Genomic DNA, 25744 nt, shown 5'->3' with positions numbered 1-25744 from the left:
GAACCCAATTTCTACATTGATTGTTTTAGCAAGATACCCATGGATTGATATGATTACCCATTTCCCACAATAGATAAAATGTAAATATGTACTGTGTCTCTTGACTGCCTCATACACAGTCACTACAAAAACAAACATCCAGTTGTTGTTTCGTTTACTTTTTTCAGATATGCTACGTTTCAAGGATGAATTATGTTTCTTACAGTCCGTGGTTGTAATCTTTCTTATTACAAAATTGACATGTTCATGCCTCTTCTTCCAACAGTAAACCTCAACCATGGGGGACGCAGATATGGCCACTTATGGCAAGGCTGCCATTTACCTCCGTAAGCCTGAGAGGGAGAGGCTTGAGGCCCAAACCAAGCCCTTTGATGCAAAGTCAGCTTGTTATGTAGCTGACAAGGAGGAGTTGTACCTGAAGGCTACAATCAAGAAGAGAGATGGTGCCAACGTCACTGTTGAACTGCTTGAAAAAAAGGAGGTATATTAGCAAGGCTCTTAATTAAGAAAATGATTGAGTATTTCCATTAAATACAAAGTTTCTTGCCTTTATCTCTTTATATTGTCCATTTGTTTTAGGAAAGAGTCGTTAAGGAGGAGGATGTCCACCCCATGAATCCTCCCAAGTATGACAAGATTGAGGACATGGCCATGATGACCCACCTCAATGAAGCCTCTGTCCTGTATAACCTCAAAGAGCGTTACGCAGCATGGATGATCTACGTAAGCTTTATGCTTTCTCACAGATGAAAAACTATGTTAAAAATAAAACAGCTGTAAAACCAATCCCCTTCATTTCCTCATTCTAGACCTACTCTGGACTTTTCTGTGCCACTGTGAACCCCTACAAGTGGCTCCCTGTGTATGACCAAGAAGTGGTGGAGGCCTACAGAGGCAAGAAGCGTATGGAGGCCCCACCCCACATTTTCTCTGTCTCTGACAATGCTTATCAGTTCATGCTCCAAGGTAAGCATTCATTTTAAAAGCCACTAAATAATAAGATTTAATTACATATTTGTTCATGAACTAATTCAAAAAAGTGATTTATCTAAAATGGCATTTGTCCCACAGACAAGGAGAACCAGTCTGTTCTGATTACGTAAGTGTCAATGCAAGACTTAAAACTTTGCATTATCTTCTATGTTGCCTTGTGGCACACACAATTCTTATCTGAAAAATGTCAATATCTTATGTTTAATCTAGCGGAGAATCTGGTGCTGGCAAGACTGTGAACACCAAACGTGTCATCCAGTACTTTGCAACAATTGCAGTCAGTGGTGGAAAAAAGGAGGCAGTGCCTGGAAAGATGAAGGTCAGACCCCTTACACATTTATGTGCTAATTATCATAAAGCAGCACAAACATTCTCTTCATAACAACATATTCCTTGAATGTTTCTTCCACTTGCAGGGCTCTCTTGAAGACCAGATTATTGCTGCCAACCCACTGTTAGAGGCTTATGGTAATGCCAAGACTGTGAGGAATGACAACTCTTCCCGTTTTGTAAGTTAATTTCTTATTTAAACTCTGGCCTCAGTTCTGTGGTTATTAATAAGATAAAATGACTTAGGATAACATTTTGTCTAAAACAGGGAAAATTCATCAGAATTCACTTTGCCGCAACTGGAAAACTGGCTAAAGCTGATATTGAGACTTGTAAGTATAATTATCCTGTATATATAAAAAATTTAAATTATTGCTGCCTTAATTTTTTCAAGTTAAAATATATTCTTCCCCACCTAAATAGACCTGCTGGAAAAGTCTAGAGTGACATTCCAGCTTCCTGATGAGAGAGGCTACCACATCTTCTTCCAGATGATGACCAACCACAAGCCTGAGCTGATTGGTAGGGTTGCTATTTTCAACCAACAATCAAAAAACATTACATGTAATTATTAATTTGCAACAACAAATAATTGTTTTCCCCCTCTACAGAAATGTGCCTCATCACAAGCAACCCCTATGACTTTCCCATGTGCAGTCAGGGTCAGATCACTGTGGCCAGCATTAATGATAAAGAAGAGTTGGACGCCACAGATGTGAGATATCCATGAGTTTTTCTTCTGGACAATGAATACAATGAGAATGACATTCTTAAAAACACTGATGATTAACAATAATGATGCGCTTAATTTGCGTTTATGCATGTAATGGCAGGAAGCCATTGACATCCTGGGTTTCACTGCAGAGGAGAAAGTAACCATTTGGAAACTGACTGGTGCTGTGCTCCATCATGGCAATTTGAAATTCAAGCAGAAGCAGCGTGAGGAGCAGGCTGAGCCTGATGGCACTGAGGGTAGGTTTAAAAACTCTACTGAACTAGGGTCAGTTCTAGTAATAACTACAAGGTAGTCTTATTTATTGAAGTACTTTCATTAAAAGATAAATCAGCATGTATATTAACTTTAAATTGTACTTTTCCTCTGATTATAGTTATTAATATATTATATGTATTACCTACAACAGAAGCCTGTAAACATATCCACAGTGTCATTCATTACATATTTTTGAGTAGTCTCTCAATTTAGGATAAGCATTACTTTCCTTGGTAAAATATTGATATGAATAACTCACTTAAACTCTTTGTTGTTTTAAGATGCTGACAAAGTCGCTTACCTCCTGGGCCTGAACTCTGCTGATATGCTGAAGGGTCTGTGTAACCCAAGGGTGAAAGTCGGAACTGAGTTTGTCACCAAGAGTCAGACTGTGCCACAGGTATCTCACATACTACAAGGTTGACTAAAGACCACAAGGATTTTGACATTGTTTGACAAGAATTTTACTGCTGGTATTTTCTTTCTCAGGGTTCACACCCGTTATCATTGACAACATTTCAAAACTTTTCAAGGACCTTCAATGAAATCTCCATGAATCTTCACAAGCTAATAAATAAACAGAATGATATACTTTACAGCACAGATTGGGCCTAAACTCTGAAAGAAAAGTAAATAACAACCTTTTCCATTACTTTTCTATTAGACAGGCTATGTCAATTCAAGTAGAGACTGCATCAGGCACAACAAAACCATTATCCATGGAAGAGTACAATAACAAAATTAATTTCATTAGACCTACATTCAACAAAATAATTATTTCTTGACTTTTCCAGAACTTTCAGTGACTTGACTGAATTCCATGACTTTCCTAGCCATGGAAAATGGGATTTTAAAACTCCATGACTCCATGACAGTGGAAACCCTGCCTTTTCTCATCATAGTAAGTAAGTAGTAATTCTTACATATTGTTTTAGGTCAACAACTCAGTGGCAGCCTTGTGCAAGTCTATCTATGAGAGGATGTTCTTGTGGATGGTCGTTCGTATCAACCAGATGCTGGACACCAAACAGTCAAGAGAGTTCTACATTGGTGTGCTGGACATTGCTGGATTTGAAATTTTCGATGTGAGGACAACATTATAAGATTGTTAACTAACATTATTTATTTTTAGTGACTTAAGAGGGCCACTCTGATATAATGTTTAATATGTATTCAACACAGTACAACAGCATGGAGCAGCTTTGTATCAACTTCACCAATGAAAAACTGCAACAGTTCTTCAACCACACCATGTTTGTCCTGGAGCAAGAGGAGTACAAGAAAGAGGGCATTGTTTGGGCGTTCATTGACTTTGGCATGGACTTGGCTGCCTGCATTGAGCTGATTGAAAGGGTCAGTTTCAATCAATCCAACTAGCACAGTGTTAGATTTGTATAGTTTCATGATGTCCGCTTTTATAACTAAGCAATCTTATTTTTCAACAGCCCATGGGTATCTTTGCCATCCTTGAAGAGGAGTGCATTGTCCCCAAGGCCTCTGACACCACTTTCAAGGACAAGCTGTATGCCCAGCATCTTGGCAAGAACCAAGCCTTTGAGAAGCCCAAGCCTGCCAAAGGCAAAGCTGAGGCTCACTTCTCCCTGGTGCACTATGCCGGCACTGTGGACTACAATGTCACTGGATGGTTGGACAAGAACAAGGATCCACTGAACGACACTGTTTTAGGGCTGTACCAGAAGTCATCAGTCAAACTTTTGCCTGTCCTGTACCCTGCTGCTGTTGAGGGTAATAAACTGTTCAGGTCAAAAGGCTAATACACAAATAGTAATTCTATTAGATTCTATGTATATAACTCAATTATCCGATTCATTATTTGTATGTCAACAGAGACTGGTGGTGCCAAGAAGGGTGGTAAGAAGAAGGGTGGCTCCATGCAGACTGTGTCCTCACAGTTCAGGGTATGTGTTTTAATATCAAGAAGAAAATGATCAATCAATCAATAATTGTCCCAGCACAATTAACTGTATGTTTCAAATTGTATACATTCTTGCCTCAACAGGAGAACCTGGGTAAACTGATGACCAACCTGAGGGCCACCCATCCTCACTTTGTGCGTTGTCTGATTCCAAATGAAATTAAGAAACCAGGTAAAGGGCTTTTAGTAAATTAAGACATGTCCATTATTCAACACCTTGTATTTGCTTGAAAATTTTACATCTCTGTATTTTCACAGGTTATATGCAGAACTTCCTGGTCATCCACCAGCTCAGGTGTAATGGTGTACTGGAGGGTATCAGAATCTGTAGAAAGGGTTTCCCAAGCAGAATCATGTATGCTGACTTCAAGCAGAGGTGAACATACAACATCTTATAATACACACTTCATGTTTTAAATGGGAAAAATAATGTTTTTTTTTTATTATTGACAACAGATACAAAGTACTGAATGCCAGTGTTATTCCTGAGGGTCAGTTCATTGATAACAAGAAGGCTTCTGAGAAGCTCTTGGGATCCATCGATGTTGATCACGATGAGTACAAGTTTGGACACACTAAGGTGGAGAATGTTTCTATCTTATATCTGGTATTATGGATAAATATTGAATTACATACAGTATGTCCATTTCTGCTGCCAATCACTTATGTCATAATTTTTTGGTGTTCTTAATCTTTTAGGTGTTCTTCAAAGCTGGTCTGCTGGGTACCCTTGAGGAGATGCGAGATGAGAAACTGGCTTCCCTGGTCGGAGGAACTCAGGCTCTCTGCCGTGGTTATCTTATGAGGAGAGAGTTTGTGAATATGACAGCACAGAGGTAATGTGTGATGTATTTGGTGGAATCACACTCAATCCAAAATTATTTGACCTGAAATAGGGCATGAACAGATGAAAAGACGGATTCCGCACACAGAGGTTGACGTTAAAAAGATGATTTAGTGTATTGAACAACAAAAACTGAGAGAGTGTTAAGACCTTACACTAACCAAAACAAACAAGGAGAGAAATGTTTCTGGTTTAGACAATGTATCTTTTCACCTGATCTATTGTTTTAGATTTTACACACCAGGCGAAACATCCACATATACACAGACCTGTGCAAGACATAGACGGTGTGCAAGACATAGACCCCTCAAACTGACATTCAATACAGCATTACAGGTTTTGGAAATTTAACAAAATAGGTTGTGTTAATTGCCTGTGTTGAATGAATTGCCTGTCTCTTAGGAATTGTATTTGTTATTGTAGTTCTGTAATTATAATTATATTTAATTAATACATGTAAATTACATAATAATTATTAACTATAATTATAATAACTTTGTAGACCTACAAAGCATTATTATACATCATGTCTATCAACACAAATGTACATCAAAGATTGGACTAGTGACTACCAGTACTGACAGGTAACCTAAAATTAATTAATTTATTATGGAAATTATATGTTGTTTATAAGAGAGAATCCTTCAATGAGATCCATATGCTTCAACATTTACTTTGCAACACTTTTCCAGAGATGCCATCTACACCATCCAGTACAATGTCCGCTCATTCATGAATGTCAAGCACTGGCCATGGATGAAGGTTTACTACAAGATCAAGCCTCTTCTAAAGAGCGCTGAGACAGAGAAGGAGCTGGCTAACATGAAGGAGGACTTTGTCAAATGCAAAGAGAATCTGGTAAAGGCTGAAGCCAGGAAGAAGGAACTTGAGGAAAAGATGGTGGCTCTGGTTCAAGAAAGGAATGACCTACATATGCAAGTGTCATCTGTAAGTGTATCAATGTTAATGATAATATGGGTAATCATCACATCATTGCACTTTTCACATCACTAACCTGTCTGAGAATTATATTTTCAATACAAATCAGATTTCATCAGTTCATGTTGTATTTACTGTAGGGATCTGAGACTCTCTCAGATGCTGAGGAGAGGTGTGAGGGTCTGATCAAGAGTAAGATCCAGCTTGAGGCCAAACTCAAGGAGACATCAGAGAGACTAGAGGATGAAGAGGAAATCAATGCTGAGCTGACTGCCAAGAAGAGGAAACTGGAGGATGAGTGCTCTGAGCTCAAGAAGGACATTGATGATCTGGAGCTGACCTTGGCCAAAGTGGAGAAGGAGAAACATGCCACTGAGAACAAGGTTTAGATTCTTAAGAAAGAAAAAAAAACATAACACATTTTATTTCCAAGAAGTCTTTATGAAGTTTACCGGATATTGATATAAAACATTCTATGTGTAGGTCAAGAACCTGACAGAGGAGATGGCCTCTCAGGATGAGTCCATTGGTAAGTTGACAAAGGAGAAGAAAGCCCTCCAAGAGGCCCACCAGCAGACTCTTGATGATCTCCAGGCAGAGGAAGACAAAGTCAACTCTCTGTCCAAATTCAAGACTAAGCTTGAACAGCAAGTGGATGACGTGAGTAAAGGGCCTGTCAGTGTAAAGAAAAGCACTTATATCATTGTGTTACTTAATGACTTCATGCTTTGTATCTGCAGCTTGAGGGTTCCCTGGAGCAAGAAAAAAAGCTTCGCATGGACCTTGAGAGAGCCAAGAGAAAGCTTGAGGGTGACCTGAAACTGTCCCAGGAGAGTGTCATGGATCTGGAGAATGACAAGCAGCAGTCTGATGAGAAGCTGAAGAAGTAATGTAGAATTATATTAGCAACTAATGATTCATACAAACATGTACTCCTTTTTAAGTCCTTTTTTCTATAAGGCAGCCATTAACAACTATTTAAATTTACAATGAAACAGGAAGGACTTTGAAACAAGCCAGCTCCTTAGCAAGATTGAGGATGAACAATCATTGGGTGCTCAGCTCCAGAAAAAGATCAAGGAGCTTCAGGTTTGTTTCACATCTTCAGTACTGAATAGTGTTTACCATCATCTCCCTCTTCTTTCTTAGTATCACTTATTTCTTTTTAACAACCAATAGGCCCGCATTGAAGAACTTGAAGAAGAGATTGAGGCTGAGCGTGCAGCTCGTGCCAAGGTTGAGAAGCAGAGAGCTGATCTCTCCAGGGAACTTGAAGAGATCAGTGAGAGGCTTGAGGAGGCTGGTGGTGCCACTGCTGCTCAAATTGAGATGAACAAGAAGCGTGAGGCTGAGTTCCAGAAGCTGCGTCGTGACCTTGAAGAGTCCACTCTGCAGCATGAAGCCACTGCTGCAGCTCTCCGTAAGAAGCAGGCTGACAGCGTGGCTGAGCTGGGAGAGCAGATCGACAACCTCCAGCGTGTCAAGCAGAAGCTTGAGAAGGAGAAGAGTGAATACAAGATGGAGATTGATGATCTCTCCAGCAACATGGAGGGAGTTTCTAAAACTAAGGTTTGTGACATGTAAACCTTAATGCTCTAACTAACTCTAACTACAAACAATATCATACTGCAAACAATGATACCAAACGTACATATTCTTGTAAGTTTTGTATTAAATGTTGTCAAGTACAGTGGTAATAATTGTCATAAACATTTCTGACTTTTGTGTTGCTTATTAATTTTACTTTCACAAACAGGGAAATCTTGAGAAGATGTGCCGTACCCTTGAGGACCAACTCAGTGAAATCAAGGCCAAGAGCGATGAGGGTGCGCGCCAGATCAACGACCTCAGTGCTCAGAGAGCAAGACTTCAGTCTGAAACTGGTGAGCTTGGCCGCCAGGTTGAGGAAAAAGATGCTCTTGTGTCTCAGCTGAGTAGAAGCAAACAGGCTTTCACTCAGCAAATTGAGGAGCTGAAGAGGCTGAATGAAGAGGAAGTCAAGGTAATGAATCTGAACACAATACCACACCACTTATCATTATACAGAGAGCATTGGGCATAGGAACATCTATTTACTAACACAAATTATTTTCCACAAACAGGCCAAGAACGCCCTGGCCCATGCTGTTCAGTCTGCGCGCCACGACTGCGACCTTCTGAGGGAGCAGTTTGAGGAAGAGCAGGAGGCAAAGGCTGAGCTGCAGCGTGGCATGTCCAAGGCCAACAGCGAGGTTGCTCAATGGAGGACCAAGTATGAAACTGATGCCATCCAGCGCACTGAAGAGCTTGAGGAGTCCAAGTATGTACCAAACAGGCAAAGAAACACATAGAATGTGGATGTGGGTTGTTATGTTGTCTACTAAAACCTGTACACGTCCTCTAACTTAAATCGATTGCATTATCAGGAAAAAGCTTGCCCAGCGTCTACAGGAGGCTGAGGAACAAATTGAGGCCATCAACTCCAAGTGTGCTTCTCTGGAGAAGACCAAGCAGAGACTCCAGGGTGAGGTTGAGGACCTCATGGTTGATGTGGAGAGAGCCAATGGTCTGGCTGCCAACCTTGACAAGAAGCAGAGAAACTTTGACAAGGTTATACCTCTATATGGAATTATTGTATTGTAGGACAAACTAAATCTCTTAATATTTAATATGGACATATGGAGTATTGGTAGCAATGTCTTGTATGTGAAATTGACCCAAGACACAACCTGCTTTTCAAAGGTCTTGGCAGAATGGAAGCAGAAGTATGAGGAGGGTCAGGCAGAGTTGGAGGGTGCCCAGAAAGAGGCTCGCTCTCTCAGCACTGAGCTGTTTAAGATGAAAAACTCCTATGAGGAGGCCCTTGACCAGCTGGAGACTCTTAAGAGGGAGAACAAGAACCTCCAACGTGAGTCAAGATGGCCTTAAAACCCTTTTTAAAATCAAAGCTTGTTAAGAGAAGCTATAACACAAAGTGTTTTATCCTGTAATGAAAATCAATAGTACATTGGTAAATGCTGACTTTGTGTTAAGTGTTTTAAATGTATTTTTGCAGAGGAGATCTCTGACCTGACTGAGCAGCTTGGTGAGACTGGAAAGAGCATTCATGAGCTGGAGAAGGCCAAGAAGAGTGTTGAGACTGAGAAGGCCGAGATCCAGACTGCCCTGGAAGAGGCTGAGGTACAAATACAAAATTCAACAGGATTGAGTGGAGATTCAATAGGACATCTTAATAAATTAAGCAATTGGTCATATCTTAAAATTCTATGTTTTACACTCTAATTGAACATAGGGAACTCTTGAGCATGAGGAGTCCAAGATTCTCCGTGTCCAGCTTGAGCTGAACCAGGTCAAGGGTGAGGTTGACCGGAAGATTGCAGAAAAGGATGAGGAGATGGAGCAGATTAAGAGGAACAGCCAGAGGGTGACTGACTCCATGCAGAGCACTCTGGACTCTGAGGTCAGGAGCAGGAATGATGCCCTGAGAATCAAGAAGAAGATGGAAGGAGACCTTAATGAGATGGAGATTCAGCTGAGCCATGCCAACCGCCAGGCTGCTGAGTCCCAGAAAAGTCTGAGGACCGTCCAGGGTCAGCTCAAGGTCAGTAGTAAAAATATTCAGTGTTTTGATATTACAGTGCTCACACCAATGAAGTATAGCAAACACCACACATTTCTCTGTCAACCAGGATGCTCAACTGCACCTTGATGATGCTGTCAGAGGACAGGAAGACATGAAGGAGCAGGCTGCCATGGTGGAGCGCAGGAACGGCCTGATGGTGGCTGAGATTGAGGAGCTGAGAGCTGCCCTGGAGCAGACAGAGAGAGGCCGCAAAGTGGCTGAGCAGGAGCTGGTTGATGCCAGTGAGCGTGTTGGCCTCCTGCATTCCCAGGTAGAGAATAAAAATGGTTGTTTTAACTTATACATTAAAGAAACAATTCCAGCATTCCAGCAAAATATAACTTTCTCCACACTAGAACACAAGTCTGCTGAGCTCGAAGAAGAAGCTTGAGGCTGACTTTGTTCAGGTCCAAGGTGAAGTTGATGACATTGTCCAGGAGGCAAGAAATGCTGAGGACAAGGCCAAGAAAGCCATCACGGATGTAAGTTTTTTTTTCTGAAACTGAGCATTATATTTAAAAGTAGTTTTACTTCTATTATTTTAAAATACACTATTCCGTCATCTAGGCTGCCATGATGGCAGAGGAGCTGAAGAAGGAGCAGGACACCAGTGCTCATCTGGAGAGGATGAAGAAGAACCTGGAAGTTACTGTCAAGGATCTGCAGCACCGCCTGGATGAGGCTGAGAACCTGGCCATGAAGGGTGGCAAGAAACAACTCCAGAAACTGGAGTCCAGGGTAGGTAACAAAATATGACTGAATGAATATGTCTAACTCATCATAACAAAACAGGGGTCAGTATCTGAAATGGAAATATTTTTCATGTTAAGGTTCGTGAACTGGAAGGTGAGGTTGAGGCTGAACAGAGACGTGGTGTTGATGCTGTCAAGGGAGTCCGCAAATACGAGAGGAGGGTGAAGGAGCTCACCTACCAGGTAAGAAATATCTCCTCTTTCTCTCGAACTGAATGCAAAATCTGAGAGGGGAGGACATTTCTTGACAAACTTTTTCTCTTTAGACTGAGGAGGACAAGAAGAACATCACCAGACTCCAGGATCTGGTTGACAAGCTGCAGCTGAAGGTCAAGGCCTATAAGAGGCAGGCTGAGGAAGCTGTGAGTATTTGTCTACCTTTGCTATACAGGAAAATATCTGCTACTCTTACTCCTCTAATTTACATTGAATCTTGTTTTGTTTTTCTGTTTTAATTGCACTCAATTTCAAATACAACAGGAGGAACAGGCCAATACTCACCTGTCCAAGTACAGGAAGGTTCAGCATGAGCTGGAGGAGGCTGAGGAGCGTGCCGACATTGCTGAGACCCAGGTCAACAAGCTCAGGGCCAAGGGCCGTGATGGCGGAAAGGTAAGATAATGTTTTCTGAACAAATATTATTATTTCACAAATAAACTTTTAAAAAGTAAGTGTCATTGATTTTTAATTGTCATTTAGTGAATTCATTTTCTTTGTCTTTTTTAAAGGGCAAAGAGGCTGCAGAATAAACTCTCTGAATCCATGTCACTTTCAACTGGATTAAAAAGCCTGGTTAATGCGACTATTCTGTAACAATGCATACTACCTAATAAATATTTATTTATCTGAAAATTGTTGTTTGAGTTTTATTAATGAATCATTCATTAGATTGTTCGTAAACTTTAGTCAGAAGGCTGATTTTTCTATGACTTTATAACTGGACTGTGTTTTTTTTTATAGGAAGCTGCCTCTATCTTACCTATTAGATTCTACATTCACAAGTCATCTCTCCGTCCTTGATACTTATATGAGACTACTTTAGCTGTTGAATTACATCAGAATTATAACACTGCAGCAGGAAATGCATGCCACTCTTCACTGGTAAACAGTCTCCACATCATAGAAGGTCTGCAACCTTGTCCAACCTTGAGATCATATTTTGCATACTGAACAGGAAGGGCTTCATCCTAAACCACATGTCAAGCACAGGGATCGCATATGAGGGATTTCAACTATTTTAATTTCAGATGTGCAGTTCTGACATTTTACTATCTCCTATGCTTTTGTTTGGCTCTGCCATCTCATTGGGTTATCTCCAAACCACATGGCTAACTTGGAGTTCTGTCTTCAAAAGAAAAGATGCCTGAACTTAAATAATGACGATTGATGATTGTCTTATTCCACACGGCTAACTTGAATTTGATAATAGGCTGAACATGTAATCAAGTAGTTACAATATCCAACAAATTGTATTGAACTATTCTGTCTTCAAAAGAGAAGTGACAATGCCTGCTTCAAATGCGTGGCTTAAGCACCTAGACCCATAGACATGTCTATGCCTAGACCTAGGTGAGTGATGAGGCATTCTGGGAGATGTAGTGTGTGCAACGGTGGCCATTTTGTGATGTGGCATCCAATCCTATATGGGAATGTAACACCCCTCTATTACATGATCCCTTGTTATGCCACAATAGTTATAGGTGATACACTAATGAAAACATAATTATTTATACAATCTTTAATCAATCACCTTAAATCCTACATACGGCACCTTTAACAAAAGTTAACAACAACAACAAATATGCCTTCCTGAGAATGTAATCCCTGGAATCCCTGCACATTTGGCGCCCTAGGCAAGTTTCACTCCTGGGGGGTATTCGTCGTAGCTCGCTAAACGGTTTAGCGAGCTAATTTTCAGGCTAAGATAAAAAACGCCCCTCTTTTTGGTTCGTGGAAGCAACTTTTGATAAATCACCATAGTTACATATCGATTAGCACTAACCTGCTCCAGGGCAGGCTAACTTAAGTGTAGCTGGATAAGCTTGCCACACCCCCGGAAAAAGGAGGGATCCCATTGACCAAGGACTGATATTAGAGTTAGATTAGCGGAGGGAGAGAGTTCTTTGCGATCGCCAAGATCCATTATTCTTGTATGAGCGCTACCGATTCAGCCGACAAGGAATCATTAATTTACAAGACCTTCTCGAGTCATTTATTGCAAACACCACAGTCGAACATTGACTGTCTTGCGCTTTTTTGCGAGTGGTACATTTTTGTAGTGTCGGTGATGCGGAGAACAAAGCACTCATAATTATATGTGTTATTAGTACAGCATAGCATATCATTATTGTAGAAAATGATTACGGTGGACTCATGATAAGAATAGAGAGAAATACAGCCAATTTATTTTCGCTGCTTCAATTTATTGCATTTGTTATTAATACATTTAGTCACTTAACAGACGCTTTTATTCAAAGCGACTTCCAAGGAAATGTAAAACTTCATTGAGGAAGGAGGTGAGGGGATTTGAACTAGCAACCATGCAGATTCAAATCGGTAGACGAAACCTCTGTACCAGCTGATGCTACGTTTCCATTTGGACGATATTCGTGCCGCTCTCATTGGGAATGAATGGAGACGAAGTCCCGTCCGACGCGCAACGAACCGTCGACGCCTCCCTTCCAAAGTTGACGAACCTTTAACTCTATGCAAATGCGGACCAGGCGGTAACCAATCAGTTTGACGTGTGTGAGAATTGACAGCTGAAGTTGTGCAGATGGGCGGGAGTAATCAAAAAAATCAAAGCAAGATGGCGGAGTCTCGGGATTCTGTTACTGGGAAATATTTTATGTGAATAAAGGTGAATACAGGTGTTCACACGACTTTTATATGTCTACATCGACTCGGTTTGTTGTTTATATACTACACGAACACTGTCAGGGCAAACAGAATATTGTAGGTCTTATCTGAAGCTCTCGAACATTATTGTTAGCTTGCTGCTAACACTTTAATTGAAGATCAATGTAGAAGCTAGCTGGTTTGTAACCTGTAGCCTCATCGGTGCGTTTTGCCTCTGGTATGTGTGATATCGTGATTTAACTGGCTGATATAAATGAATCAGAGAACACAAATGTATAAAGGAATACATTTAATGGATAAGTAAATGAATGAGAGCACGAGTGACAGCCGCAACATCTATCATATTTTCATGACTTCACAAGCTAATCTGCTATATTAGCGCTGCACTGCAACCGAACTTGCTACTTAACAGAGAAACTTGATTTTTCTGACAATGCCCCCTAGACGAAATACCGGCTGCCGATAATTCGCCTGAATGGAAACGTAGAGTGACACTTGCGGTCAGGGACTCATATATAGATATCACCCTATAAACACCCCAACACACCTTGCTCTCACAGCGGTGGTGGTGTTGAATTTTGCCATGATTATGGTCTTGTATTCTTCATAAGCGTTCATGTTCATCTCCTACTCGCCAGCGGAGGAAAAAAAGAGCCCTTTTCTTTGAGTTTAGAACAATTATACCGTTAGAAAATCATGGTTTTGGTAATCGACCTTTCCTGCCTTTTGAAGTAGGAAGTGCACGCGCAAATGCCATGATAACTTTAGCCTGCTTGAAATTAACCACATGATTAGGATGCGGGTCAGCCGTTAACGAACCGATATTTGCTGTTCTCAATCAGCTCGCTAATCTTAACGGGCTAATAGGCCAATTGATTAACTTAGCTTCAACTCTACGACGAACGTACCCCTGGTGCCCCCCCATAAAAAACAACAACTTCTTAACAGTTCTACAGTAAAGTACTGCACCTTTATTCATTCCAAGATGCATAGCTCTTGATTAGTTGAATCATGTCTAATTAAACTGTCTAGCTCGCTACACCAAAACTAACGTTGTTATAATTACTCAAGTTTCAATTTCAACGAAAATGACGCCAAATGAGGTACAGCTGAACTTGCGCTATGTTTTGCTAAAGATAGCCTGATGACAGTTTCAACTGAATGGCAATAACAAGGAACGTCACACGTCACTGGCTAGCTAGCGTTAGGTAACTAGTAATATTACATACAATACATTCGCTAAAGTTGACAATACAATACTTGGATTTTCACCAGTATTCCTCACTTGTTGACAAGTTGCCGTGTTTGTCTTCCTTAATGGGTATGCCATGAGTAAGATATTTGTAGCTATGTTGCACTACCTATTGGTTTTTATCTGTGCACCCCTGGTGTAATTTATGACTGGCTGGCCCTTCATATTTTAATCATGTCTTTTTTGTATAATGTATAATAAATGGACATATTATTTTTGATATACCCGTCTGTATGTGACAGGGAGTAGGAAGGCTTTCAATGATAAGGTACATCTTTTTTTCTTCACTCCATTAAAGTGCCCGGGGCAATTCTGGAATTCATGAAATTCTGGAATTCATGAAATTTTTTTATCTGGGATTCATTCTTGGCTGAGAACAGGATTTAAGGATTTACCTTTCTCCTTGGCCCGTTTCTCTTCTTCTTCCGTTCTTTTCTTTTTTAAATGCGCCCCGGATTCTTTCGTCGACGTTGCTTGGACACACACACTAACCATTCCCCTCAATGTGCTAGCATGTTCTGACAACACCAAGGAGGTACGTACCCCTTCCTCTTTAGATTTTTGGCTCATTTTTGCCTTATGTTAAAAAAAAAAATGTATGTCAAAATATTGGTTGGAGATATAGAAAGGGGCGCAAAAAGGCGCCTCTGAGGGGCGCCCTAGGCGCCTAGGGTTCTATGAAAGTTAGCAAAGGAGGTTTTAGAAACAAACTCAGACACTTCTTTACAGTGAAGATAAATAAATGCGCTGGAGCGCGAAATAAACTGTGAATGTCACTGAAGGTAAACAAGTGCGCTGGGGCGCGGAACGAAACCAAGAATGTCACTAAGAAAACTCCGGAAGACCTTGTAGTCGCGGAATCAGGGACTTCGGAACGACATGGCTGTATACAGCTCTCCCCTGCTGTTCAGCCTGCTCACCCCTTCTTCTATGAGTTTTAAGTGAGACCTCTCATACTGGTATGTGTAAAGTAATGCTATATAGAGCAGTGACGTGCGGTGAGGTTCGTGGCTTGTGAGGCACAGAAACCGGAAGTGATTACGTCATTCCGGTCTCTAGTTTTTTAAAACATAGACATGTATACTAAGGTGACCAGACGTCCCCGGTTTCCGGGGACAGTCCCCGTTTTTGGTGGCCTGTCCCCGGCTGGAGCTGTCCCCGGAAATGTCCCCGGTTTTCACTGTGACCAACAACAGACCCGGGATACAAATTTAAAAAAAAGAAAGAAAACAATGACCAAACGTTTAGTTGCGTAGCCTACACGCCACGGGCTCAAGCAAGCCAGCCAGCAGCCAGGGGGACAAGCTCTAGCTCAGAGCTCAAAGATGTTCTAGAATGCCCGTCTTTGTAATATTTTGATTGGTGGAATATGCAGCGCGGTACAATCTTTGCCCTTAGCTTCTACTTTTTTTATTCAGAGACAGATCGCGTCCATTCATTCATTCAGCTAGCTAGCTCTGGCAAATCGAGTACAAGACAGGATAGCATTGGGATAGGCGATTAGCAACGGTGTTTATTGTAAGTGTCATTGTTTATCATCTATGTCATATCGAAAGTGTACTAACCTACTGCATCTCGGCGTGGTACTCCGGTTGCACCGCAGCAGACAAGAGAGCCCTCCAAAGGGTCATCAACACAGCACAAAAAATCACTGGCTGCTCACTGCCCTCCCTGGAATCCATTGCCCGCTCCCGCTACCTTAGCAGGGCCAATAACATCTTAAAAGACTCCTCTCACCCAGGCCACCACCTGTTTACTCTCCTGCCATCAGGCAGACGGTACAGATCCTTTAGAGCAAGGACCACGCGTCTTAAGAACAGTTTTTTCCCGACAGCCATCAGAACTCTAAATACCGACATGCACTAAACACTAAGCACTTTATTGACTACAAGTCACATACCATCTCAGGCACCTTACACATGTGCATAAACAAAGCTGTATTAATTGATGTATTTATTGAAGTACTTTAGTCTATGCCACCGCACTTTGTTCTACTCTTAATGTATATATATATATTTTGGGGGGCTGTTCCTACTGTTTTTGGATAGTTGTAGTATTGTTATGTTATATGTTGTTGTTGTGTTATATGTTGTCCCTCGTCACACCAACAGGAGAAGCACTCAAAATTTCGTTGTATAAATACAATGACAATAAAGGCTTTTCTATTTCTATTTCTATTATGTAACCTATAATATGTATGTAGCCTATGATCTACAATTTGCAACAGTGAGTGTTTGTGAGTGTTAAGCAGCAGCTATCTGTCAGTCAGGTGTCAGCCACAGCTCTACTTGCTAACTAACTTTGTTAACTTTTTAACATTAGCAGTGATACTAACTACAGTACTATGCCATTTCAGTTTCATTAGTCTGGATTACTATTGAGAGGTAGTTGGCAACTTGTCAATAAATTAAACCACTTGAAAGCAAGAAAATACTCCATGAACTCGCTTTCCGTACATCCAGTTGCGCTTCCCGCTTACGTCTGTCTCGTTGTTCGTGTGACAATGACAATAAAGTACTTTGAACTTTGATAGTTATGTGGAAGTAAAAACAGTCTCACCAGTTCAATTTGAAGCAGTGGGTTTCAATGTGCAAAAATCTTTAAATGAGCCATGTGCTTAGGCTACATAGACAGACAATTACAGGTAGCCTAGAATAATGGTAGGCCTACATTACTTAAAAACAAACACAAAAAAAACATGTGTTCTTGTGGTGGTGTCTTAAAAGACACTTTTTCCCACATTAACTTCACATATTCTTTATCAACAAATATGTCAACTGGTAGTGTGTCACAGAACTTGTTATTTTTTTTATTATTCAGATCTCTCTCCCTCACCTTGACATTGCTTGGAATTACTGAAATTGTATTTTTAATCTTTTTGTTTGTTTGTTTGTTTCTTCAATTTAGGTATAGTATTACCTAAAAAACTATTCCAAAGATCCTGGAGTCTATGGGCCTGATCTGTATGTTCATAGTTCCAGCTGATTTTCACACAGAATATAGGAATACAATGCATTCAGTTGCCTCAATGGCCTTAACATTTTCTATGCTGGAAAAACCTACACCTGTCACCCACCCGTGCAGACCAGTCACTTATCAGCCAAACAAAGAGGTTAGGCCTACTGCAAGGAAGCTTGTGCATGACATCAACGAAGTTATTATCACTGATATTGGTTCTTATTAACTGGCAAAAGATTGTTACCTTTACTACTCTTCATTTCAGCCACTTCGTTATTAGTTTTAAGAAGAAAACTCTTTGTTTGACATTCCCCTTGTGATTTACGAACAAGGGTAAGATAAACTGCTTTCATGAATAAGGGCCCAGTCAGTGTCCCCGTTTTTCGATCACAAAGACAAAAATATGACATGTTTTGGAGGTGTTAACGTGTCTGAACTGAAAATGTCCCCGGATTTGGTCTCAGAAATCTGGTCACCTTAATGTATACATACAAGTTATTGTCTAATACCAGGACTTTTAAACAATCGGTTTTTTTTTTAAATTGTGATAAGTTATACGGCTCAATACTCAACTGACTTGTTAACCGAACTTTTACATAGTCATACGACTAAACTGTTAACCTTTCCTGCTCTGTCTGTCTCTGACCGTAGTTGGAGATTGCAGGGGAGACTGTATTCAATGCTCCAGGGCCGAAGTATTAACAGTTTATAACTTCGGGGTTAACCTGTTAATTCAGAAGGGTATTTTTGACAATTTCCGCCTATATTGCACTGTCCCATTTAAAACTTGAATATCTATGGTTCTAAACATTGCATAATAACCATTCATGGCTTAAATTAAAGAAGACACTTGGCCCATCAAATGCAATCAGTTAAAGTGTTTTATTATGTCATTTTAGTTTACATTTCAGTGCAGCAAAACCAACATTTTTGTCAGAAAAAAACATAAAACGCCTAGTGTTTTTTTTATGTTTCAGTGTAGAACTGGGTTTTGAATGTCATAGGAAACTAACATTTACATTTCCTGATGCAACAACATCTTGACAGTGTGTGTAAAAAATTTGAAGCAGATAGACAAAAGTTTACAAGTGTTACACATCAGTTTCCATATGATACCTTTAGGCGTCTCCAAGTGTCTCATAACCTCTCCAACCTCACCAAATACAAAATCCAGTACCTGTCACTGTACATCAAGAATTCATACTTTTTTCTTGCCTTCTGTACTACAGCAAACCATTCTGAATTAATTTCAGTGTAATATATTGTAATTTATTGTGACAACACATATGATGGTCTATAGCCTCTCCAAAATATACCCAAAAACCTATCCAGATCCATATAAAAGTACATCATGTATGTTTTGTGGTTTTGTACTCAAAAGTACATCATGTATGTTTTGTGGTGGTGTGTGGTGGGGTGTGGAGGTGGTGTGTGGAGGTGTGTGGTGGGGTGTGGAGGTGGTGTAGGGGGGTGTGGAGGTGTGTAGTGGTGTGTGGAGGTGGTGTAGTGGTGTGTGGAGGTGTGTAGTGGTGTGTGGAGGTGGTGTAGTGGTGTGTGGAGGTGGTGTAGTGGTGTGTGGAGGTGTGTAGTGGTGTGTGGAGGTGTGTAGTGGTGTGTGGAGGTGGTGTAGTGGTGTGTGGAGGCGTGTGGAGGTGGTGTAGTGGTGTGTGGAGGTGGTGTAGTGGGGTGTGGAGGTGGTGTAGTGGTGTGTGGAGGTGTGTAGTGGGGTGTGGAGGGGTGTAGTGGTGTGTGGAGGTGTGTAGTGGTGTGTGGAGGCGTGTGGAGGTGGTGTAGTGGGGTGTGGAGGTGGTGTAGTGGTGTGTGGAGGTGGTGTAGTGGGGTGTGGAGGCGTGTGGAGGTGTTGTAGTGGGGTGTGGAGGTGGTGTAGTGGTGTGTGGAGGCGTGTAGTGGTGTGTGGAGGTGGTGTAGTGGTGTGTGGAGGTGGTGTAGTGGTGTGTGGAGGTGTGTAGTGGTGTGTGGAGGTGGTGTGTGGAGGTGTGTAGTGGTGTGTGGAGGTGGTGTAGTGGTGTGTGGAGGTGGTGTAGTGGTGTGTGGAGGCGTGTGGAGGTGTTGTAGTGGGGTGTGGAGGTGGTGTAGTGGTGTGTGGAGGTGTGTAGTGGGGTGTGGAGGGGGTGTAGTGGTGTGTGTAGTGGTGTGTGGAGGTGTGTGGTGGTGTGTGGAGGTGGTGTAGTGGGGTGTGGAGGTGTGTAGTGGTGTGTGGAGGTGGTGTAGTGGGGTGTCGAGGCTTGTGGAGGTGTGTGGTGGGGTGTGGAGGTGTGTGGAGGTGGTGTAGTGGTGTGTGGAGGCGTGTGGAGGTGGTGTAGTGGTGTGTGGAGGTGGTGTAGTGGTGTGTGGAGGTGTGTGGAGGTGGTGTAGTGGTGTGTGGAGGTGGTGTAGTGGGGTGTGGTGGTGTGTGGAGGTGGTGTAGTGGTGTGTGGAGGCGTGTGGAGGTGGTGTAGTGGTGTGTGGAGGTGGTGTAGTGGGGTGTGGTGGTGTGTGGAGGTGGTGTAGTGGGGTGTGGGTGTGGAGGGATAAGATGAGATGAGTTCTGTTCTGATGAGATGAGATCTGTTCAGATGAGATGAAATGAGTGGGGAGCGGACAGATGCATCTCCTGCAGGGACATCTCTCTGGAAAAAATAAATCAATTGGCAAATGTTACACAAACAACTCAGCAATCCAGCAAAAAAAATAAAGACATTGTAAAATAACCAAACACAATATGCAACTAAAAACAAGAAAGATGCAGACATAGAGAGTACACAACAGGAGAAATATAACATGCCATACATACCAAAATGTATGCTAATAGTATTATGCGTGTGTGAACGAATACATGCAGATACATGTATAGTTTACATCAGTAGGACACAACACAGCAAAAATAGCATGTAGCTAACGTTAGTGAACTTGCTAGCAGGCTTGCTAATATGCCAGACAAATACATAGGCAAGCCAATAATTTGGAAACGTACAAAAATGCATACCAATAGTATTAAGCGTGTGTGAAACCATACATACAGATATGTATTTACATAGTTTACATTACGAGCACACAACACAGCAAAAATAGCATGTAGCTAACGTTAGCGAACTTGCTAGCAGGCTTGCTAATATGCCAGACAAATACATAGGCAAGCCAATATTGTGAGAACATACCAAAGTGCATACTAATAGTATTATGCGTGTCTGAAAACATAAATGCAGATATAGATACTTACATGTCATGTCTAGGACACAATCCAGCTGTTCCAATTGTGTCCATAGGCGAACTCCACATGTTGTGTTGAATGCGCAAAGCCTGTGCTGGGAATGACTGCTCTGGCGCATGGAAAGCGCACCAGAGAACCTTCGGTTACGCGTGGACCAATCACATCGTAATATTATTCAAAGACAGGCAATGGGCATACCATTGTAAACATGAGAATGAGTACTATTGGATAGAATAGGTGTCAATCAGTTTATAGTAACTGGATTGGAGAAACAGGCATTTTGAATGCGGTCGTCTGTTACAGGAAGTGGTTGGTTTGTGGGCACTAGACATGAAAATGAACGTAGAACAAGGAATAAAATGTACTGTGGCCAATAAAAACTACACAGTTTCGTAGAAGAGATATATGGCTTTGATTATTCAGGTATGTTTAAAAAAAATGTATATTTGTCATGGCCATGAGGAGCTCGAGAAGATTGAGATCATATGACATGGGAAATGGAGGCATGTTTTGTGCTGTGATGTGAGTACATAAATAAACCACAATAATATCCTCAGTTAAACTATTCAGTGTCATCATTTAGTTGTTTGGATAGATAACGATTTTTTCATGGCAGAAAACAAGACATTTTGGCAAAGATAGCATGTTTAAATGGACGATTAGTTTGAGGAGGCGTCAGGGGGTGGGGCACAGCAGGGGGCACACCACGTTTTTCTTTTGGTCGTTTTCTAATGACCTGCTGAACACAGGCATTTGATATTACGTGTGCTTCTGGCAGTATTAGTGCTTTTCAGATACAAGTCTTTTTATGGTAAAATGTTTTTTATTTTTGTGGCTACATGCACGTAATTAAGATGTTATCAGCCCGGTCGCGGCCGCGCGACCGCTAGGGGGCGTATCTGAACTAACAAGTTAATTCCCTTTTCTTTCTCTCTGCTGCTGGTTAGCAAATCACTGCCCACTGTATTCTTTCTTGATGATTTATTCTTTGCACACTGAAATACTGTTACAGCACATTCATTTTGCTCCGGTCGCTATATCTAAAACCATTTCTAAGCATTACCTCTCTTCCTCGCTCTGACACGCTCACCCTGTACGTGAGGCTCTTAAAGGAGCCGCACCGTTTTACAACACTTCCCCCACTCTGGATGGCAATTACCTAACTTGATGCCACTCCAGCACAACATACAACAACATGTAGTTCAACCTTACTTTACATAGCCCTCATTTGCAGAGTTCATTCAGGGTGGTCTGGGCAACCCGTCTTCCACAGTCTATTAGAAGGTGCAACAGTCGTTGGCATAGTTTTACAGTGAAAAGTGGCAGTCCTTCGTGCAGGGCACACATAGGGCGTGGGGCGTTACAACCCTTGACAAGACAATCATGTACTACACAAGTCATTTACTAGTCATAACACTACCTATGCGACCAGAGCATGTAAGAGCAACTCAAAATAAAATATCCCAGTTTACAGGAAAATATTTCCCCTTCCCAATCCAAAAATCATCATTATACAATCCTCAATTTTTTAACACTAGCTTTGACAGCTATAACAGTATAGGCTACTATAAAACATCACCTGACAGCCTTTGTGTCTTATATAACATGGTACATCAAAATACCTTAACTCTGGAACTGTCCATGAACCTAATGGACTCAGTGAGCCACCCATTCACCAAACCTGTCTGGAGGTCTAGGTCTGCGACCCGGCCTGTGATGACCCTGGTGAGGTAGTTCTGTCGTGCCACCCCCACTGTCCTGAGCGTCCTCGGTGGAAGAAGAATCCATTTCAGGAGAGGGGAGGCAAGGTTTCAGCAGCAGTAGCGCCCCCTGCTGGATCTGGAACATTGCTGGCCGGTCCTTCCCCGCCTGTGCTGGAGAACAGGTCAGACAGCCCCAATTCTGCAGAGTCCATGTCCATGACTGGGTTTGGCACCTCCAGCGGTGCCCAGGCCCTGGCCAGCTCCATGGCCCAGGTTTTATCCAGTGGTTCACGGCTGCGATAGGGCTTCAGCTGATCATGATGGACCACTTTCGTTTTGGTCTTTGGGCCTTTTTGGATCCGATACACCAGGTCATCCAGTTTTCCCAGGATAAAGAATGGCCCATCATATGATGGAAGAAATTTCCTGACTTTGTTCTTGACTTTCTGCGTGCCCTTTATGAGGTACCACACGGCATCTCCAACTTCAAACTGTATACGGCAGCAATTCTTGTCGTACTGTCTCTTTGCACGTTTCACCGACTCCCCGAGCACGTTTCTGGCAATCTGATGTGCCAGCTCCAGCCGTTGACGGAGGTTTTGGACATACTCAGGGGCAGTAGGGGCTGCATCAGAGTCAGGGGGTAGGCCAGCCACCAGGTCCACCGGCTCACTTACTTCCCGGCCGAACATCATATAATTAGGGGTGAGATGAGTAGCACTGTGCCTGGTTGCTCTGTAGGCCATGACTGCATAAGGAATCATAAGATCCCAGTCCCAGTGGCAACGTTCAGCCGTTGTGGCTAGGATCTGTTTCAGGGTGGAATTGAATCGTTCCACCTGGCCATCAGACTGTGGTCGGAATGGTGTGGTGCGTGTCTTTTCAATGCCGAATAATGAGCACATTTTCTGGAACACTTCAGACTCAAAATTGCGGCCTTGGTCGCTGTGCAGGACCTGCGGGGCCCCGTAACGACACACCCACTCTGAGGCAAGCACTTCAGCCACGGTTTCAGCTTTTTCATTGGCCAAGGGAAAGGCTTCCACCCATTTGGTGAAGTAGTCCTGTATCACAAGTATGTAAGACTTATGTCGCTCTGTCTCATTCAGTGGCCCCATAATATCCAATGCGACACGCTCCATAGGGGCTCCCACCCTGACGGTTCCATGGGTGCCTGTGGAGTCTTGCGGGGCCTGGCTTTGGATGCACAGCTAATGCAGGTTTGACACCAGAGGGCGACACTCTCTCTCATTCTGTACCAGTAGTATCTAGTCTGGAGCCGCGCCACTGTGCGCTCAACTCCAAAATGTCCACCGATTGGTCCGTCATGCATCTGCTTCATGACTGCAGGCTGATGGGCACGGGGTAGCACAATTTGTGGATAAAACTGAATGTCGTCCAGACAATAGAACCGTCTGACCAGGACGCCATCTCGGATGTAGAGCCGTCTCCACTGGCTCCAATATGTCTTTGTGGCTGGACTGTATGGGGCAACAGTAGTCCACGTGGGCCGTTCTTCATTTGCCTCCATCCATGCCCTGATCGGCGCGATGTCCAGATCAGCCTTCTGAGCCTCCTGTAATTCCTCTGGAGACCAGCCACAGAAAAGTGCGGGCTCATTGGTCTTAGTCACAAGAATTTGTTCCTGAGCTACCCCCACTGGACATACCATTGTTGGGTCCAGTTGCACCTCTACCCCCACTGGACTCTGTGACTCCTTACTGATAACAGAGTCCAACTCACACTGCACAGCTTGGTGACAGACACTCTTGGGCGGCGGGGCGGGGCCAGGAAGCTTACAAGGGCAGGACTGACGACAAGGCTGTCTAGAGAGGCTGTCGGCATTGTTGTGAAGCCGGCCTGGGCGATGGATGATCTCAAAGTCGTACTCACCAAGCTTCTCCAGCCACCTGGCAAGCTGACCCTCTGGTTCCCTCATTTTTGTTAGCCAACGGAGACTGCTGTGATCAGTGCGAACAGTAAAATGACGTCCCAGGAGGTACTGTCGGAAATGTGACGTGAACTCCACTACAGCTAGCAGTTCTCGCCGTGTGGTGCAATAATTCTGTTCAGTTTTGGACAATTTACGGCTCCCATATGCCAATACGCGCTCCCTACCCTGCTGAGCTTGGGACAGCACGGCACCAATGCCAGTGTCGCTTGCATCAGTGTCCAGTAACATGTTTCCCTCATCCAATGGGTATCCCAGGACTGGTGTGGTGGTTAGCCTTTGTTTTAGCCCATCAAACACTTCTTGGCATTCTGAGGTCCACTGGAACCGGGCATACTTCTTGGTGAGGTTGTGGAGGGGTTCAGCTATTGTGGCGAAATCTTCCACAAATCGTCGATAGTACGAGGCCAGACCAATGAACTGACGGACCTCCTGGATGGATGTAGGTGTAGGCCAATCTTGCACTTTCTGTATTTTAGCAGGGTCTGTAGTCACTCCTTGCTCTGAGACAATGTGGCCTAGATAGGCCACCTGATGGCGGAAAAGGCAGCATTTCGCCGCCGAAATCATCTTAGAAGATACAGCATCTCTGGCACATCACGGCCCAGCACAATTATGTCGTCCAAGTACACAAGGCACGTCTCCCACTGCAGGCCGGCTAACACCCGGTCCATCAGCCTTTGAAACGTCGCTGGCGCGTTGCACAATCCGAAAAGCATGACGTTCCATTCAAAGAGGCCATTCCTAGTGCAAAAGGCTGCTGCTCGACGGGCTCGCGGGGTCAGTTCAACCTGCCAATATCCTGAGGCAAGATCCAGCGTGCTGAACCATTTAGCATTGGAGAGGGTGTCAAGTGTGTCTTGGATTCGGGGCAATGGGTAGGCGTCCTTGATGGTGCAGTCATTCAGGGCACGGTAATCCACACAGAGACGGTAAGTTCCATCCTTTTAACGCACCATCACTATGGGCGAGGCCCAGCTGCTATGGCCGCGACGGGCCAAACCGACTTCCAGGCTCTGCTGTACTTGTTGGTCAGCATCCTGTTGCTTCTCTCGTGCCATCCGACGTGGAGGTTGCTTAACTGGAGCTCCTGGCTGGGTCATGATATCGTGTTGCACCAGGCTTGTGCGGCCCAGATCACCTGGTCCAGTCGAGAATGCATTGCCATAGGTGCACAGCAGTTGGGCTAGCTGAAGCTGTTCGTCTTGGCTAAGCTCAGCTGCACTCTGGTCGTACAGCTCTCGCAGGTGCTGGGGAACAATAGGATGTTCCGACGGTTTGGCACTGGCTGTGATATTGGCAGGTGCCAAGACTTCAGCAGGTTGGAGAAAACCCGCGATAGCTCCCCTTCTAATGGTTACTGCTGAGTTTCCAGGATTGAAGATGCGGAGGGGCACACCTTTGGAGGGCTGGCCTTCCACCAG

At 43.0% G+C, this 25744-nt stretch overlaps 1 protein-coding gene across 1 annotated transcript; it reads left to right on the top strand.

Moving 5' to 3' along the window:
* Positions 1–277: 277 nt before the first annotated feature.
* On the top strand, positions 278–11032 carry LOC105894483 (myosin heavy chain, fast skeletal muscle-like). Its single transcript, XM_031578360.2, has 37 exons — positions 278–481; positions 580–723; positions 810–966; positions 1072–1099; positions 1204–1312; positions 1410–1502; positions 1592–1655; positions 1747–1845; positions 1935–2038; positions 2157–2295; positions 2596–2714; positions 3250–3399; positions 3497–3667; positions 3760–4060; positions 4163–4233; positions 4335–4422; positions 4509–4626; positions 4707–4830; positions 4950–5086; positions 5787–6042; positions 6174–6416; positions 6517–6693; positions 6774–6919; positions 7032–7122; positions 7213–7602; positions 7790–8035; positions 8136–8332; positions 8439–8622; positions 8755–8920; positions 9068–9192; positions 9305–9613; positions 9702–9905; positions 9991–10116; positions 10202–10372; positions 10465–10569; positions 10653–10748; positions 10867–11032. Exons 1-37 carry the CDS (start codon positions 278–280, stop codon positions 11005–11007), a joined length of 5793 nt encoding a protein of 1930 aa, XP_031434220.1. The 3' UTR covers positions 11008–11032.
* Positions 11033–25744: the final 14712 nt, after the last annotated feature.

The sequence above is a fragment of the Clupea harengus genome, chromosome 12, assembly GCF_900700415.2.
Source record: "Clupea harengus chromosome 12, Ch_v2.0.2, whole genome shotgun sequence".
Classification (NCBI taxonomy): Eukaryota; Metazoa; Chordata; class Actinopteri; order Clupeiformes; family Clupeidae; genus Clupea; species Clupea harengus.
The sequence above is the reverse complement of the archived record's forward strand: the minus strand, read 5'-3'. Positions and strand labels throughout refer to the sequence as shown.

Coding starts and splice junctions, on each gene's coding strand:
- LOC105894483 (XM_031578360.2), top strand. CDS start 278: ATGGGGGACGCAGATATGGCCACTTATGGCAAGGCTGCCATTTACCTC. Junction 2,715..3,249: donor AGAGTCAGACTGTGCCACAG/GTATCTCACATA, acceptor ATATTGTTTTAG/GTCAACAACTCAGTGGCAGC. Junction 6,694..6,773: donor TTGAACAGCAAGTGGATGAC/GTGAGTAAAGGG, acceptor TTGTATCTGCAG/CTTGAGGGTTCCCTGGAGCA.